The sequence below is a fragment of the Parasteatoda tepidariorum genome, chromosome 4, assembly GCF_982258835.1.
Source record: "Parasteatoda tepidariorum strain Cologne lab strain chromosome 4, Ptep-v5.0, whole genome shotgun sequence".
NCBI lineage: Eukaryota > Metazoa > Arthropoda > Arachnida > Araneae > Theridiidae > Parasteatoda > Parasteatoda tepidariorum.
In genome coordinates, this window is record NC_141758.1 from 1911733 (window position 1) to 1927090 (window position 15358).

Consider the following 15358-nt stretch of genomic DNA (forward strand, 5'->3'; position numbering starts at 1 on the left):
ATGTTATGGGATAAGAGGGATAATTATTAGAGTATTATTAGATAATTATTTGAGGATCTTTGAGATAATTATTAGAGTATTCGAACATGCTAGCTAGTCGCAGTAGAAAAGTTTATGTTCAGGGGTCTGTGTCTGTCCAGACATTTTGTGAAGGATCCGTTTTTCGTGAAATTGTGGAAAAATTACTCACATTCTTTCAACCAGGGTCCGCTTTTATGAATTTGTGCAAATAGGGTCCGGTTATTGCAAAAAACTTTTTCAATGAGTTTTTAAATTGTAAAATAGATACAAGATTATGCTCGGCACTGTAAAATTATAATTAAAAAAATTATAATTAAAAAAATCAAATTTTCAAACGTAAACGGCAATTGCTGCAATTAGAAATGCAACATACAAATACTTGGTATTTAGCCTATACTGCTGAACGCAGAAAATTCATTTCGGACGAATAATGGAAGAATCGTCTGCCGAAGACAAAACTTAGTTCGTTTACATCCATCTTTCTTGTTTTCTGCCCTGGGAAGGGTTTAGTTGATTAACAAAACAATAATGAAGACAAACAAATTTGTGAAGGGTCCGATTAAAAGAAAAATCAATATATATATCAATATAAATCAATATAAAATATATATATATATATATATATATATATATATATATATATATATATATATATATATATATATATATATATATATATATGTAATAGTAATGTTTTAGGGACGCTGTGCTAAATTACGTGATTTAAATAAAACTCTCGTTAAAACCCATTCGTCCTATTATTTTGAATGTAAATTGTGAACGACGTTTGTGATATAAAAAATGTTTTCTGAAATTAAAAATAATTATTGATTCGAAAAATAGAAAGAGACAAAATGATTTTGCTAAAACGTTTGAAATTTATTTTTATGATCACACAATGTAGTACTTTTTAGTGGTGTAGTATATTATTAAGTGGCATGCATTCAAGTGTAGAAAACAGTAACTCCTTTCTTTGCCAGCGCTGTTAATCTGATAGAAATGGTATATCGAGCTGGAAAAAAAAGTGATTGTTTTGAATAATTTTTGATCAAACTATTGGATTTTCACTTACAATGACTCAATCGTAATGGTTCGAGAGCCTCACCTTTGCTAATTAATTAAGGCAAACGATTTTTTAAGTTGCATATACATACTCAAAAATATACTTTCTCTGAATTATTATTATCGGGGACAGATGTCCTCTCTAGCTACGGCACTGAGATCAAATGTATGTAGTAGCACCGATAGCCAGTTATAATATTGTTACAGAATATTGTTAATATGCCGGAGTGGTAGAAGCCGTAATCTCGAGACTGAGATCCCCGTTCTTTTAGACGGAACATATCAGGTGAATTTGTTAACTTGTAGAATAAAGGGGTGCCTGCAAGCGACATAGTGTGGGTATCTCGACAAGGTAACGTGACGTTTGTTTACGTTAGCAATTGTACTTTCTATTCTATTTCGAGTAAGTCAAGCCCGCCAGGTATCAATTCTCTTAAGTGACGCATTCTAAATTCTTTCACGAAGATTCTTTCTCCAAGATTTCAATTCTTTCACTATATATTTACACGGAGACTTAACACAAAGACAGTCACGAAGTCATGTATAATATAAACAAGTTACCAGGTACGTAAAACAAAAATATATCACGGTTGTCATAAAATACATCAATAAATAATAAATCTAAGTTAAGTAAAAGAAGTCGATTAGAAAGAATTATATTTCAACTCATTCGGTGTGTGATACGGTTCTGTATTTAATTAACTTATTGATAACTAACATTCTAACTTATGCAGAGAAACATAGCGAGCTCAACTTTAATACGCCATTTTGCTGATAAAGATTAGCTAGCGCTGACGTAATAGGTCACATTGTGTGAGTATGGGAGGTCTTCTTCTTCTTGAAGTGCAAGCACCCAATTATGAATGTTAGGTGAGAGAATAAGGGCAACATTACGATGTATCTGTTCTTCATTTGTGTTTTTCATCATCCTTGTATTCTTGAATTCATTCGTCTGTCTTGCTCATAAAAAGAACCCATTATGAAAAACAATATTTAGTGCCCTTCGCATTTTTAATATGAAATTCTTATGACAAAAAAATAAATATATATTTTTCGTTTGTCAGAAGCTTTTACTAATATGTGAGAAATTTAATAAAAACTTAAATGAATGCAAGCGATCTCTTTATTCCTAATATATTCTGTCACTCAAATATGTAGGAGAGGAGAGTGAGGTCAAACAAAACAGATGAAAGGAAACAAATAAAAATGTAATTATCGCGTGTCTTGTCAAGACCGCGTGATCCACCATTGATCTCCACCTATTATTGAGTTGCAATGAAAGACCAAAGCAAGGCCATCTCTTGCCCATAAAAGATGACATCAAAGGACGGGACTCATCGTCATTTGATAGCCGTCTTATCTATCATTTACACACCTTTCGAGGCTGATAACGGTAGTTTTTTTTTTTCTTCCCTAAATCTTCTTGGGTGTTTAAAGTTTACAGATGAGTCACCTTTCCTAATATTTGTTGCAAATTTAGAGTGTTGCATCTCTTTTGTATTTTTTGCAACTCTCCAAAATATTTTGATGAAAGAAGATAACAGGGCGATAATTTCTCTAGTCTTTCGTGTTATATTCTAAGAAATTTTTGAAACAAGGTTGAAATGGAGAAGGTATTTCAGCAACTAAGTTGATTCATTCGTATTTTCCTAGGAAAAATAATTTATAAAAAAGGTTTAAATAATTTTCTGATAAACACTTTTTTGTCATAACTACCTCTTTAGTTCTGATACAAAAGTAACGTGGAAAGAACTTAAAAAAGGAAAAACTTACACTTTTTATTCGTAATTTTTTTCTATGGCTGTGGATAACAGGTATAAAAAAACATTCTTGTTTCTTTTATTATCATTTTTAAAAAAATCAAATACACTATCTATAATGTTGCATCAAGAAAAAAAATTCATCAACATATATTTCATGATCAGTAATTCAAAAGATTTTTGTTTTAGTTGTATTAATTTACTACTCAATAATTTCTGCATTTTTGGCAACCAAATTAGATATTTTTCTATAAATATACTCGAATGCTGAGAGACTTTAAATTATTATTTCTCAGCAAAAAGACAAGCCTGTATTATTCATTTCTGCCATCAATTAATAGCATTAATTCATTATTAATTTAATTTAATTTATCTATAATGCCATTAAATTTTTTAAAAAATTGTTTCATTTATATTTCTTTAATAATATTAAATGATAGTTCATAATTATGGGCAAAAAGTGAAACACTCCAGCAAGACCCCGTTGTGGGACAGTTGAGGTTAAAAACTTCACAATTACGAGACAAACGGCATGATAAGAGCAACTTGCATTTACTTCCCATTATGCATCAACCGCTTTTATACTCACCCATTATAAAAATATATTCATTATATAAATATAACAATCGCATTCGTGTGGGATAGTACTTGGTACTTTTATTTACGTCATACTAGAGCTGCACAATGGGCTATTGGCAACGGTCTGGGAAACATCCTTGAAGATGACGAGGAAACAACATACATACGTCACTTCTCGTTTTACAAGGAGGACACATTCGCAGATCATAATTTTGACCTAAAGCAGAGAAATCTCCAATTTAGTACCCCAAGAATTTGTTATGACAGATTTCACCAGTCACCATTTTGTACTGGCGAGGACCAATGCTCTACCAGACAGGCGGCATTCGGCAAGAATGTGTGTTGTCCGTCACACTAAAAAATTCAGTGTGATGAAGTGGGTCACAATACATTCGGTTTAAAATAAAGTCACAAAGTTTATAAGTTTCGAAACAGTTGAGCTTCGTTAATGACGAAACACTTAAAGCTTTATTTTAAATCTTTATAATGATCAACTATGTAACTAAACATTAAAAATGTGATGGTGTCGTTGTTTTTCATTGCTGTCGGTGCATTTTTTGGCGGGAGAATCCCGTGGTAGGATCCAGTTTTCCCTCATTCATTTCCATATTGTTTTGTTTATCATCAACATAAAATTAATAAGAGTTATAAAGCTATTGTTTTTCTATAAATATTTTTGTATCTCTAATTTAAAGGTATTTTCCTGTACTGGTCTTTTATTTTAAGAGTTTGAAATCGAGAGAATTTTTTTCTTATTTTATTTTTTATTATTATTATTACAACGTAATTCTGCGCTACATTTCCAGATAGTTTTTTTTTAAAAAAGGTATCGATCTTATGAAACGTTTTATAATCATTATTTTTTGTGCAAATACATTCATATATTGTTATAAATCACCGTTATAGAGATTCATTTAATGATTTAGAATATAAGGACCGGCTTCTTGCGCAATGTGATGCAAGCAAAAATAGTATTCAATATATCCGCCCGTTTGGTAAGCGAACATATTAAATTACGGTCGTGAACTCACCAAATTTGTTAGAAAAATATAAATGTTATAACAATATAAATGTTAGTTAAAAACAATGGTTACTTAGAAAAATTACGTCTGTTTACCCATAGATCTAAATATTTATAATACTAATAGATAATAATATTTGAACGTGAAACGTGGAGGCAGAAGCGTAAGCCGACAGAATTCTTTTTACTACATATATGTTAAGTAAATAATTTCAACTTTTGTAAAAAGAAAAAAAAAAAATTTGCCAAGGAACAACAGTTATTACGAAGGAATCATCAGGATTGGTGAGCGGCAGCGAGCAGGGGTCTGAACTCCCTAGTCAGTAATAGAAATCATATGCGTAGAAAAAATTTGAATTATTAATAAAATGAAACGCAAGTTTTACCGATCATTGTAAGACCTGGAGGCATTTTCTGACGAGTGAGACATGCATTTATTTCGAATTATCAAAAAGTGATGGCCAAAATATTTTTCAAACTATTTAAAAAAAAAAATAATGCATTGATAATATCTTTTTAGTGACGACGTATTTAATGAAATTAGATTTAGATCATACCGAACTAATCATTTTTAATCAATTCTTTCCTCATAGTTTGGTATTGCAATGAATCTGATTCCTATAGGTTAAAGAAAAACAATTTTTGGAAGAGTAATAAATACAAAATATCTGTTACAGAAAGCCATTCTATATTGTGAAAAGGTCCGTCTTTTATGCTCGTTGCACAATAAAATCCATTCGAAATAGTGTTCATGCCAGAACATAAAAATTACTGTCGGGACAATAAAAAGAGAGAGACTTCCTTTTGAAGGTGGTTGATGAAAAAAAAAACTGAGACTAGACTCTTGTCGAGTTCTTTTTTGTAACAAATGAAAGCAAAACATGCTAATATTTAGTAGTGCTCACGAATCTTGATCATCATTACACGGAAAATGATATCCACCCAATAAAATAGCGCTTTGATTCGATACCGTAGTTTGACAAGTCAAGACATTTATTTAGAACTCACTGAATATTACTTCTGTGTAAGGGGTGAAAATAAGTTAATAATCAGTAAATCGGTTTAAACCAACACAACGAAATCATGCACAAAACTAAAAGGCATATACCAACACAACTGATAAATGGAAAACAAAGGGGGAGGGAGAATGGTTTATGTCCATGAGAAAAGAAAGAGTTCTGCGTGCTGACTGGAAACGTTTTTTCTCAGCACTGCCCACCTTCACTGTGTAATGACTCTCAGGGAGAACCGATTTTTCCATGATATTTCTAAACTTAGCACAATTCTTAAAATGCAACAGATGGTGATCTGATTGTCGTTTTTGTGGAAAAAGGACAAAATCTATTCTTCTCTTGAGATATTCAAATTTAATGTAATTATAAATTTAACTTAATTTATTACTCTTTGTTGCCCTTCCCTGTGAATTCACGTTATTAGATTCAGCAGTATACGTTTTAAATATTTTTTCTTTCATTAAAATAAATATTAACTACATTCAAGTATCGTTTGGCGTGACGGTATTGCTCAAGGCCAACACCGGATTGTCAAAATTTACTGCACTCAAACAATTTTCGATAGTAGGGGAGAGTGGGGTCAATTGTAACAGGGTACGATTGTAACAGAGCAAAAATTTCGAGTGTCGGGTTCTAGATTTGGTTCCTAGGTGGCGCACAAGGTGTATTTAATAAATCTACATGTACACCCTGCTGGCAACCAGTTTTATGTACTTTTGAAAGAGTTACATCCCAAAAGATATTTTCACGCTACGTAAGTACTTTTTTTGGTATTAGAATATTATATTGTAACAAAGTAATTTTGTTTAAACAAATAAAAATTATTAACCGAATATGTAAGTGGGCACCTTAATTAACATTTCAATAAAAAAAAATTAGTTTTGTTAATTAACTAGCATTGTTTTTAAAAAATGAAACTGAAATGGCGTCTTGGGGACGATTGTAACAATAAGTAAAGGGACGATTGTAACAATGAGTAAAGGGACGATTGTAACAGCTGAAAATAAATAATCTTATGTTTACAAACCATTACTTAACTCTTTAAGAATCACCAATAGTTTCCTATATCATTTATATCATGTTGCATGCGCATTATTTTATTTGTCACCATTCACAACATAAATTAAAATTTTTAACCCTTTAAAGTTAAAAGTTTAACCCTTTAGGTCACAGCTCATTATTATTTTTACTCCTAAAATATCACTACTATTTTGATCAATAAAAAAATATATCACAACTATGATATTATGTATAATTAACTATGTTTTAGTTGAATTTATGAACTGTTACAATTGACCCCGTCAGGGCCCGCTTATGCATGTCGCGGCCCCTAAGCAATGCTCGTCTCGAGCCCCCCCACCCCCACCCACCCACCGTCTTTTAACTTCCTAATATATTTTTTCGCTAACACAACACTTTATTCACAATTACGCTGTTTTTTACTACATATGTATATTATCACATTATTCAATAAAAATATTGAATCAAACGAAAAGAATATAAGTAATTAATATATCCATTTAAAAAAAATCATACAATAAGCTTAAATAATGTAAATAATAGCTTAAATAATTTTTTGTTAAAAATCGTTCAAGACATCCTGAAAGTTAACTTTTTCCAATACATCATTTTCAATTGCCATTATGGCCAATGAATTTAAACGGTTTTGAGACATAGTTGAACGAAGACAGTTTTTAATTAATTTCAATTTGGAAAAGTTTCGTTCACCGGTGGCGTTTATAATCTTTAGACTTCTATATATTTGCAAAGCTGTCATTACATTCGGGAAAGTTGATTGTGCCATGTTACTAATAATCAGTTTGTAAGACTCTTCGGCAGGCACAATTTTTTTTTCCGGCGTCTTCTAATTGTAAGATGAAGTATTTATACTGCATCATTTCGTCTATAAACTCAGGCTCAATGTCCTCGAAATAATGTTCCATAAACTTTGTGCAAGCCTGTCTAATTTCAGCGCCGGATTTTGTCGAGAAATCTGTTAGAAACCCAAACAGATAATTTATTTCCCGGTAAGCTTCTAGGCGCCGCGACAGTTCGGTACACAGCATGTCTAGTACTGGCAAATATGTATCAACTTTTAATTTCTCTTTTCCTCTGAGTGCAACTTCTTTTGCAGGTCCGTCATCGTTTTGCGTGTTTTTCAAGTGTGTTGTGTTAAAAAAGCTGCTCTTGCTGTATAGTCATCTGATTAGTCGGCGTTAAAATTACCGCGATAAAATTGCTTGCGATTATATTACTGCGTTATATATGAACTAACTACCATAATATTAATATCTAATTTGGAATGCTTTCAGAAATGTACTAAAATAGCGTCGATGTAATGTACAGAGCTAGACAATCGTCATTGAAATTTCGAATTAAATTTTTACTGTTTAAGAAACATTGTCAATTTTTTTCTCTGTAGCACAGGGCCCCTGAACGTGGCGGGGCCCCTAGGCAGTTGCCTACAGTGCCTAATGGATAAAACGGCCCTGGACCCCGTAAGTGGGGACAATTGTAACAAGTGCACGACTGTCAAAAATTGTGAATAACGAATATAATAACATCTAAAATGAGGTATTTATTTTTTTTTCTAGTAGGGGATAGTCTACTTTACTCGTCTGTCAATTAATACTAATAATATATTGGATACTTTGTTGGTTAAAAATAGTCTCTCCCCCTACTTATCCCGTTCTGGGGGGAGAGGGAGAGGCGTAAAAAAAATTAATTACCTTGTATAAGTGTAAGAGATACCTATTAAATAGTTACCATTACCATACAATATTAGTCTTACAATCTACGTAAAAAATTTAAAGCCAGCGAAACAATTTTTAGAAAAATAAAATAAAAAGGATTTAAATAAAATTAATTCTTAAAGTACATTGTTAAGAAATAACGCAACAATTAGGATTTGTAATTTTATAATTATCAGAAAAAAGTGGTTTGAACAAAATTAGTATTTCAGCCTGAGTAAAAACATTAAAGCCCCAACATGAAAAAGGGAAAAAAAGTAGCATAAATCATATCAAATAATAATAAAGCAAAGCTTGTGTGAGCAATTTTTCCGAATCGCTTTATTTTACACAGGTGAAACTAGTTTTGATACAGTTCGGGGTCTGGTTCATACCATTTGCCTTCGATACTGTTAGTTCGATTGTCTATCGATCGTGTTGAATGCCTCTCATATAAATTTCTCTATTGGGTTGAGATCTGGAGATTTAGCTAGTCGTTTCAAAGTTTCAACATGATTGGCTTGAAATCTATAATTTTTAAACTGTTACTTGAATGAATAGTATTGCTAACATACACAATTTTCTCCCGTAAGAAATTCTGCATTTTGTAAAAAATAACTTTCTAGGATATTTTGGTAAACTCGTGGATTCATTTTGCCCGAAACGAAGGCCATTGTAAGCAAAACATCCATCACAGAGCCTCCGTCTAGTGGGCGTTTGAAAAATATTTAATTTTTTTTTTATAAACCATGCTAGCCGAAGAATCCCCGTGTATTAAATGGTGATAGGTGCATGTTAAATCTGTCGGGATCAGAGAGTCTTCCAAGTTCCCAATACAAATCAATACCTCTGGGGGTTCTGATTCAGGGGTTCCCTTGTCTTCTGTATTGGGTTCAAAATTATAAGGCTACAGAGTTGAACATGGGTCGTTGTAAACTCAAATTTGGGTCTGCTGCTCAACGATGGTTTTAAAATAAAAACGTGTCACTTGAATAAGTTTCGAAGATGTGTATTTTCCAGTCGAAGAAAGTCAACAAATTCTTCGTTGATGATGCGAAAGGCACACGTCTTGCCTCGGTATTTTTTTTCCCACCATAATTGTCTTTAAATTTTCTTGGCTATAATTTTTTTATTTTCCTACTTTTATCGCAATAGCAGGGCTACTCATTCCTATTGAAGAAGCTTCAAATTGTTCTCTTTCATGATCAGTAAATTTCTTACAATTATTTTTTAACTATCGTCATATTCTATTTTGGAGTGTGGATCAGTGAGTTGAGAACATTGCTGTCGTTGTGGTTGCTTCACAGATTCCGTTAAACTTGGATTTGTATACGGATTACCTGTTCGTGAAGCGGACAAATGACTCCTTCCTCTTTGATGATGCCCTTGGGCGACTGGAATCTGACAGTAAGCGGAAAATAGCGAGAGAATTGCAGAAGCGGTTGAAGTCATGAGGAGTTACGAAATTAGATACTATGAGAGATTGGGTAATGAAATGGAATGTTATATTAGGTTAAGATAAGATAGGGAAGGGGGGGTTGCACACTCCCGAGTCAGGGATCACCCTATTGGTCATTTCCCCTTTTCAGGGAGCATGCACGATTAAAAGATTGGGATGACATTTACACCAATAATATTAATCTAGCATGGGTGTGGCTGAGAAATCTGAGTAAAAATTAGGTTTAAGACTAAGGGTAGATACTCCCCGAGTCAGGGATCACCGTAAATGGTCATTTCCCCTTCTCAAGGAGTATCTATGTGAAGTAAAAATTGGGGTGACTATTTGTAATATTTTGATTTAATTCCGTCTGAAAGGAGGTGATTGGGTTATAGTCTTTCATGACATCTTTCAGCTTTCATAGATTTCGTAATGTTTAAGCTCGTATATGTATATTTATTTTTAAAATACTACTGGTGGCCTTTACTCTGGCTAAAATACTATTAGTGTGCATATCTCTTTTTTTCTGATGATCCCAAATTCTGTTTGTTTCGTAGTTTATAAACAATACATTTTAAGAATTAATAATAAAATATTATTATTTTTTTTAAAATTTTCTTAAATGTTTTCACGCGTCTTAAAGTTTTTACTCAGATAGCGCACATTGCCAAAATTAATTAAGCATCAGGGCATCAGTAATAGTATGGCTTTCTGTCCTTTGAAACCTTTTTTCACCATAAATGTTTTCTAGTGCATAACTTTGTTTTTTTTCTTTCTCTTTTCTCTTCAATTGTGTACTTGCACGCCAAAACGAAGAAGACCTCCTTCACATGTAACCTATAACGTCAGCGCGATCAGCAAAATGGCGTATTAAAGACTAGTTAAATTTCTTTACATAAGTTAGAATGTTAATTGGTGATAAATAAAGCCCGGAATTTCAGGCAATAAAAAATGCAAAAATAGGCAGGCAAAAAGGCATTTAAAAAGCTTGAAATAGGCACTTAAAAAAGGCCCTTAAAATTGGAGCAAAATGGTAGTTGGTAATGCCTAAAAGCCCATATAGGTATCCAAGGTATATAAAAAGTTGCTAGAAGTATCCGGTATACCTACATATTCATTTTACTCGACTGTCGTAGCAATAGTACAAAAGAAGTGGACATTATTGCACAAAAAAACCTCAACTGCGTAAGTGTGAAATAAAAATTCAAAAGATTATTTCAAGATTTATTCTGATGATTGATTGTTGTTGCACATCACAACTAGATGCTTTTTTAAATTTTCAAAAGAGAAATTTTCTTTCCTGTCAGTCAATATAGTTTTAAACAATGAGAAGGATCTTTCTACTTCGACAGAGGTTATGGGCGCGTACCTAAAACAACTTGCCATGGTAGGAGATATGGTAAGTTCAACTGCAGTATTACCAGAAAGTACTTTTGCAATGTCCTTGATGCATTCAAAGTCTGTGTTTGCAGAGATGACGTTTTCACATTTCTTCCTTATTCTGTCACCAGCTGGTCCAGGCACAGACTGGTTCTTCAATAGTATTGTCGAAAATCTTTAGTGACTCGGACAAAGACATATTTCTTTTTTCCATGTGTTCAATAGCTCCAGGGAGCTTCCCAAAATAAGTTGAAATAAAAGTCAGTTCATTATTTATTTTAGAGCTGCTAAGCAGACTTTTACTTTTTCTTATGGATATTGCCTCTTCATCGGAAAAGCTGGTAAGGACTCGAGTAACTTCCTCAAAATTTGTGCAGTAGTATGAGACTGCTGAAATCCATGTTCCCCATCTCGTAAGGATCGGTTTAGGAGGTAATTGAATGTCTGGTGCAATTTCTTTGAACACTTGAACTCTTGAAGGGGCTTTCACAAATACTTTTTTCGGACTAGAAACAAGCGAGTCTACCTCAGGATAGAGACCTCTTACTTCCTCCGCTATCCTGTGCAATGCACGTTAGATGGATCATATTAGGAAATAAAACTTTTAAGGCATTTCCAGCCTTTTTCATGTAGGTGGCTGCATCTGTAAGAAATAATAGCACTCTTTCATGCTCAGTACCATTTGGTCAAAGTAAAGCCAGTGCACTAGTGAACAATTGTGCAATTGTAGTACTGTTAGTCTTTTGCAACTGTTCAGATGTCAACAAAAAGATTTTATGTTTTTCAAATGGATCCGTAACACCAACAATAACATTCGCAACATATCGTCCAGTTACATCTGTCGTTTCATCTATAGATAGCCATATGTTTTTCGTTCCGATTTCATTTTGAATAGTTTTAAGAACTTCGGTGTAACAGTCATCTAAATAAGTTTTCCTTAAAGCTGATTCACAGAGGGCACACTTTGATTCGTATATTTTTGCAAAAAAGCTCGTATGCTTTTATTTTCAAGTTTCCACAGCGGAATGCCGGCATCTACAAATGATCTGCATAAATCCATTGCAAATTCCGATTTGCGAGAAGATAGTTGAAAACAGGTGGAAATCAGAGTCGGTGTTTTCCCATCTTTTTTGCTGTTTTATGCTTAGATGTCTCCAAGTGCTGAGATATAAAATACTTTTTCTCAAAATTTATTGACTTCTCTTATGCCTTACAAAACAGAATGCACCCATCAGTAGAAAACACATCCGACCCAAACTCTTTCACAAAACTGTCCAGTTTTTTGCTTGTGCAGGCTTTTACTTTAGGCATTTTTGAAATAACTAGTACTAGAAAACTATTTCGTGCTCCTGCTACAATGTGCTCAACCAGCTTGGTGAATTCGTTTTGTAGATAAGAGAGCATACGAGTTATTCGATGGTGTAGGCCAGTGGTCGGCAACTTGTGGCTCGCGAGCCACAGGTGGCTCTTTTGATGTAAAGTTGCGGCTCTCCAGTTCCATACGAAAAAATTAATAAATTGTTACCAAAGCCCTTAAAAATAAGAAAAAATATTTTTAAGTACCTAATTTCTCAAGAGCTTTCTATTCTTATAATCGTTAATTACCAACCGCTACCCTCAGGCCTGTCGTTAAGCCCGATTAGAGGGGTGTCTCATTCCGACTCGATTCCGAGTATTCACCCGGAAAAGTGGCAAGTCTGTTGTCTGTTTGAGCATGCCGTTACCGACACCATGAAAAGGCACAAAAAAAGGATGATGCCTGCGACTCTGATCTTGTGAAACAGCAGACAAAACCCTGGAAATTTCTGTCAACTTGAAAAAATCCAGGGTGCTTTAAAAGTATTTATCTAGAAATGCCTTTTTCTCACGTTTTCTCTTGCTCTTTCTAAGAATAAGGACAATATCTTTGTCCATGTCGTTAAGAAAGGGAAGGAAAGGGCTCAATGCACATACAGCTGTGGTTTTCTCTATATGACTGTCCAGTTTCTTTTCACTCACCTCCCCAGTTACTTTCACTGACCTGTCTTTAACTGTCCAGTGCCAGTTTACAAGTACTTAAAGCATATCTTATAAATTAATATTATTATTGAATGTAAGTATAAATTTTTTATGAATATTTACTATTTGCAGTCTTATTGTTTAAATATTAAGGTAAAATTAAATTTCATTAAATATGTTGTTATTTTCTTATTAAATTAATTCCTCAATTATTGCTTCAAAATTTAGGTATAAGACTTTTTTCAAAAAAGAAAAAAAAAATTTTTTTAAAAATATATATGGGTAAAAATTGATTCTTATGAAGTAGATAAAAAAATTTTAATCTCTTTTCCACTGTAAAATGATTAAAAGAAAGAAAAAAGAGCAATTAAAATTTTTTTACGTTATTTATATTCATTAGTAGGAGCTTGAGATAGAAACAGATAAATCACATTTGAATTCTAAATATAGGAATTCTTTTTCCTTTTTTTAAATAGTTATTTACTAAGCTTTTTAATTTTGTGTTTAAAATAGTAATTTATTCTTAAATTTAATTTTTTCAGTTGAGATTATTTTTTACAGATCTTATTTAATTTAAATTTCAAAAATCAAATTCTATATTTGTTCGTAGCAGTTGTTTTTATAATAAGTTCAAACTGCAATCCTTTATGAACAAAACTATACTAATACTTATTTTATTAAAAATATAATGTGTTTAAAAATAGAAAAGCTGCAGTTTTTTTTTAAATAATTTTTTTTTCATCTTTTTTGTTACTATGTTGATGTATTTCGTATGTATTTAATGTTTTTTATTTATATTTTAGATTTAAGTTAACAATTTTCCATTTGTTTAAGTTAATTATTAGTAAAAAGAAACTTAATATTTTTGTAATTATGTCAAAACTCAATTCACAGTTTTGTATTAAAAGGCACGATAATTAGCAAAATAAATAATTAACAAAATTGTACTTTAACTACTTTAACTAGAAAAAAAATATTTTGCGATTTAAGGGTATTTTTTTTTAATATTTTAAAAAAAGACTTGAACATTCTTCGGTAAAGCATTATTTACAAATCATCAAATTTTAAAAATATTTATTTATGATTTATCACGCTGCAATGTTTGAATACATAGTTAAATTTTTTTTAAAGTTTTATTTATCATTTATATAGTATTATTTTTATATAAAGAAATATTCGGATAAAAAATTTAGCATTTTACAAATTTAAGGCAAGAATGCGTGAAAAAATTTATCTGCGCTTCCGAAACTAGTTCATCCCCCCCCCCCCCGGAAAAAAAAGAACTATTTCTGTATCCCCATTCAAGATTTTAGTCACAGCTCTTACATTAATAACAATGTAAATTATAAAATGAATAATAAAAATAAATAAAATTATTAAATGAAAATGAAAAATAAAATTTTAGTAATAAATAAGCATTAAAAATAATTATTCGCAAATCAAATTACTAAAATTAAATAAATACGCATATAATATTTGAAATGCACCAGAAAGAATCCTACTTAGATTAAGAGTTTAAAAAAAATGCACGAGTCATAATTGATGTCTGATAATTTTTCAGTTTCATGTTTCAGTTTAATGAATAAATACTGATTTAATTTTCATCTACATTTTTTAAAGCCTTTGATGTGTATCACATGTTATTATCATGTAAAACATGATGTTATGAAAAGACCACCCTTAATATAAATTTTTATAAACCTTGTCAAAAATAAAGATAAAAATCTACTTCAGCGGATGTAGTAAATTAAAATTTAAAAGGGAAAAAACAAGCATATAAATTTAAAAAATATCTAATGCAATATATTGATATAATCTTTATAATAATAGTAATAATAACAGGCTTGTTTAATTGCCAGGTGAATGTTGAAGTTTTTAATTTATAAAGTTATTTAATTTGGTAAAAAATCGCTAATCGCCTTTTTACACTCGCCTTCCTAAACAGTGATTTGTTTGTTTTCGATTGTTAAAATTCTAACGTGTGACCTCTATCCGTTCGTTTTCGCGTTCACTTGAAACAAAATTTCTTTAAATGCATATTAAGAGCGGTCACTCCGAATTACCTGCATATTATTAAATTTAGCAATCAAATTCATTAATGTTGTAATTTTGCGTATAAAAGATATTTAAAATAATAGAAGATCGTTACTTTCAGTGACTTTTATTAAATTAATTTTTTAAAAAAATGTTAAATTATTTGAGTTGGAAAGCTCGAGGCTCTATAAATGTTTACAATAAATAGAAAATAAATAGAAATAGAAATTACAATAAATAGAAAAAGTACGTGACCATCGTTTCTAGCACTTCATCATAAGTCGATTTAACGTTTGCCTTGAAAAAAAATGCAAAATTTATTT

The 15358-nt window shown here is 31.6% G+C and overlaps 1 protein-coding gene across 3 annotated transcripts in view; it reads left to right on the forward strand.

Moving 5' to 3' along the window:
• Positions 1–15358, forward strand: part of LOC107445650 (nuclear receptor coactivator 7) — a 92954-nt gene that overhangs the window by 34653 nt on the left and 42943 nt on the right. Inside the window, exon 1 of one of the 3 annotated variants that reach the window (XM_071181901.2) lies at positions 2866–2897. The exons of the other annotated variants lie outside the window; for them this stretch is intronic. Coding sequence (XP_071038002.1) covers positions 2881–2897 — 17 coding nt within the window. The 5' untranslated portion in view covers positions 2866–2880. Of the gene's footprint in view, positions 1–2865; positions 2898–15358 lie in introns of those variants that run through there. 3 annotated transcript variants of the gene reach the window in all.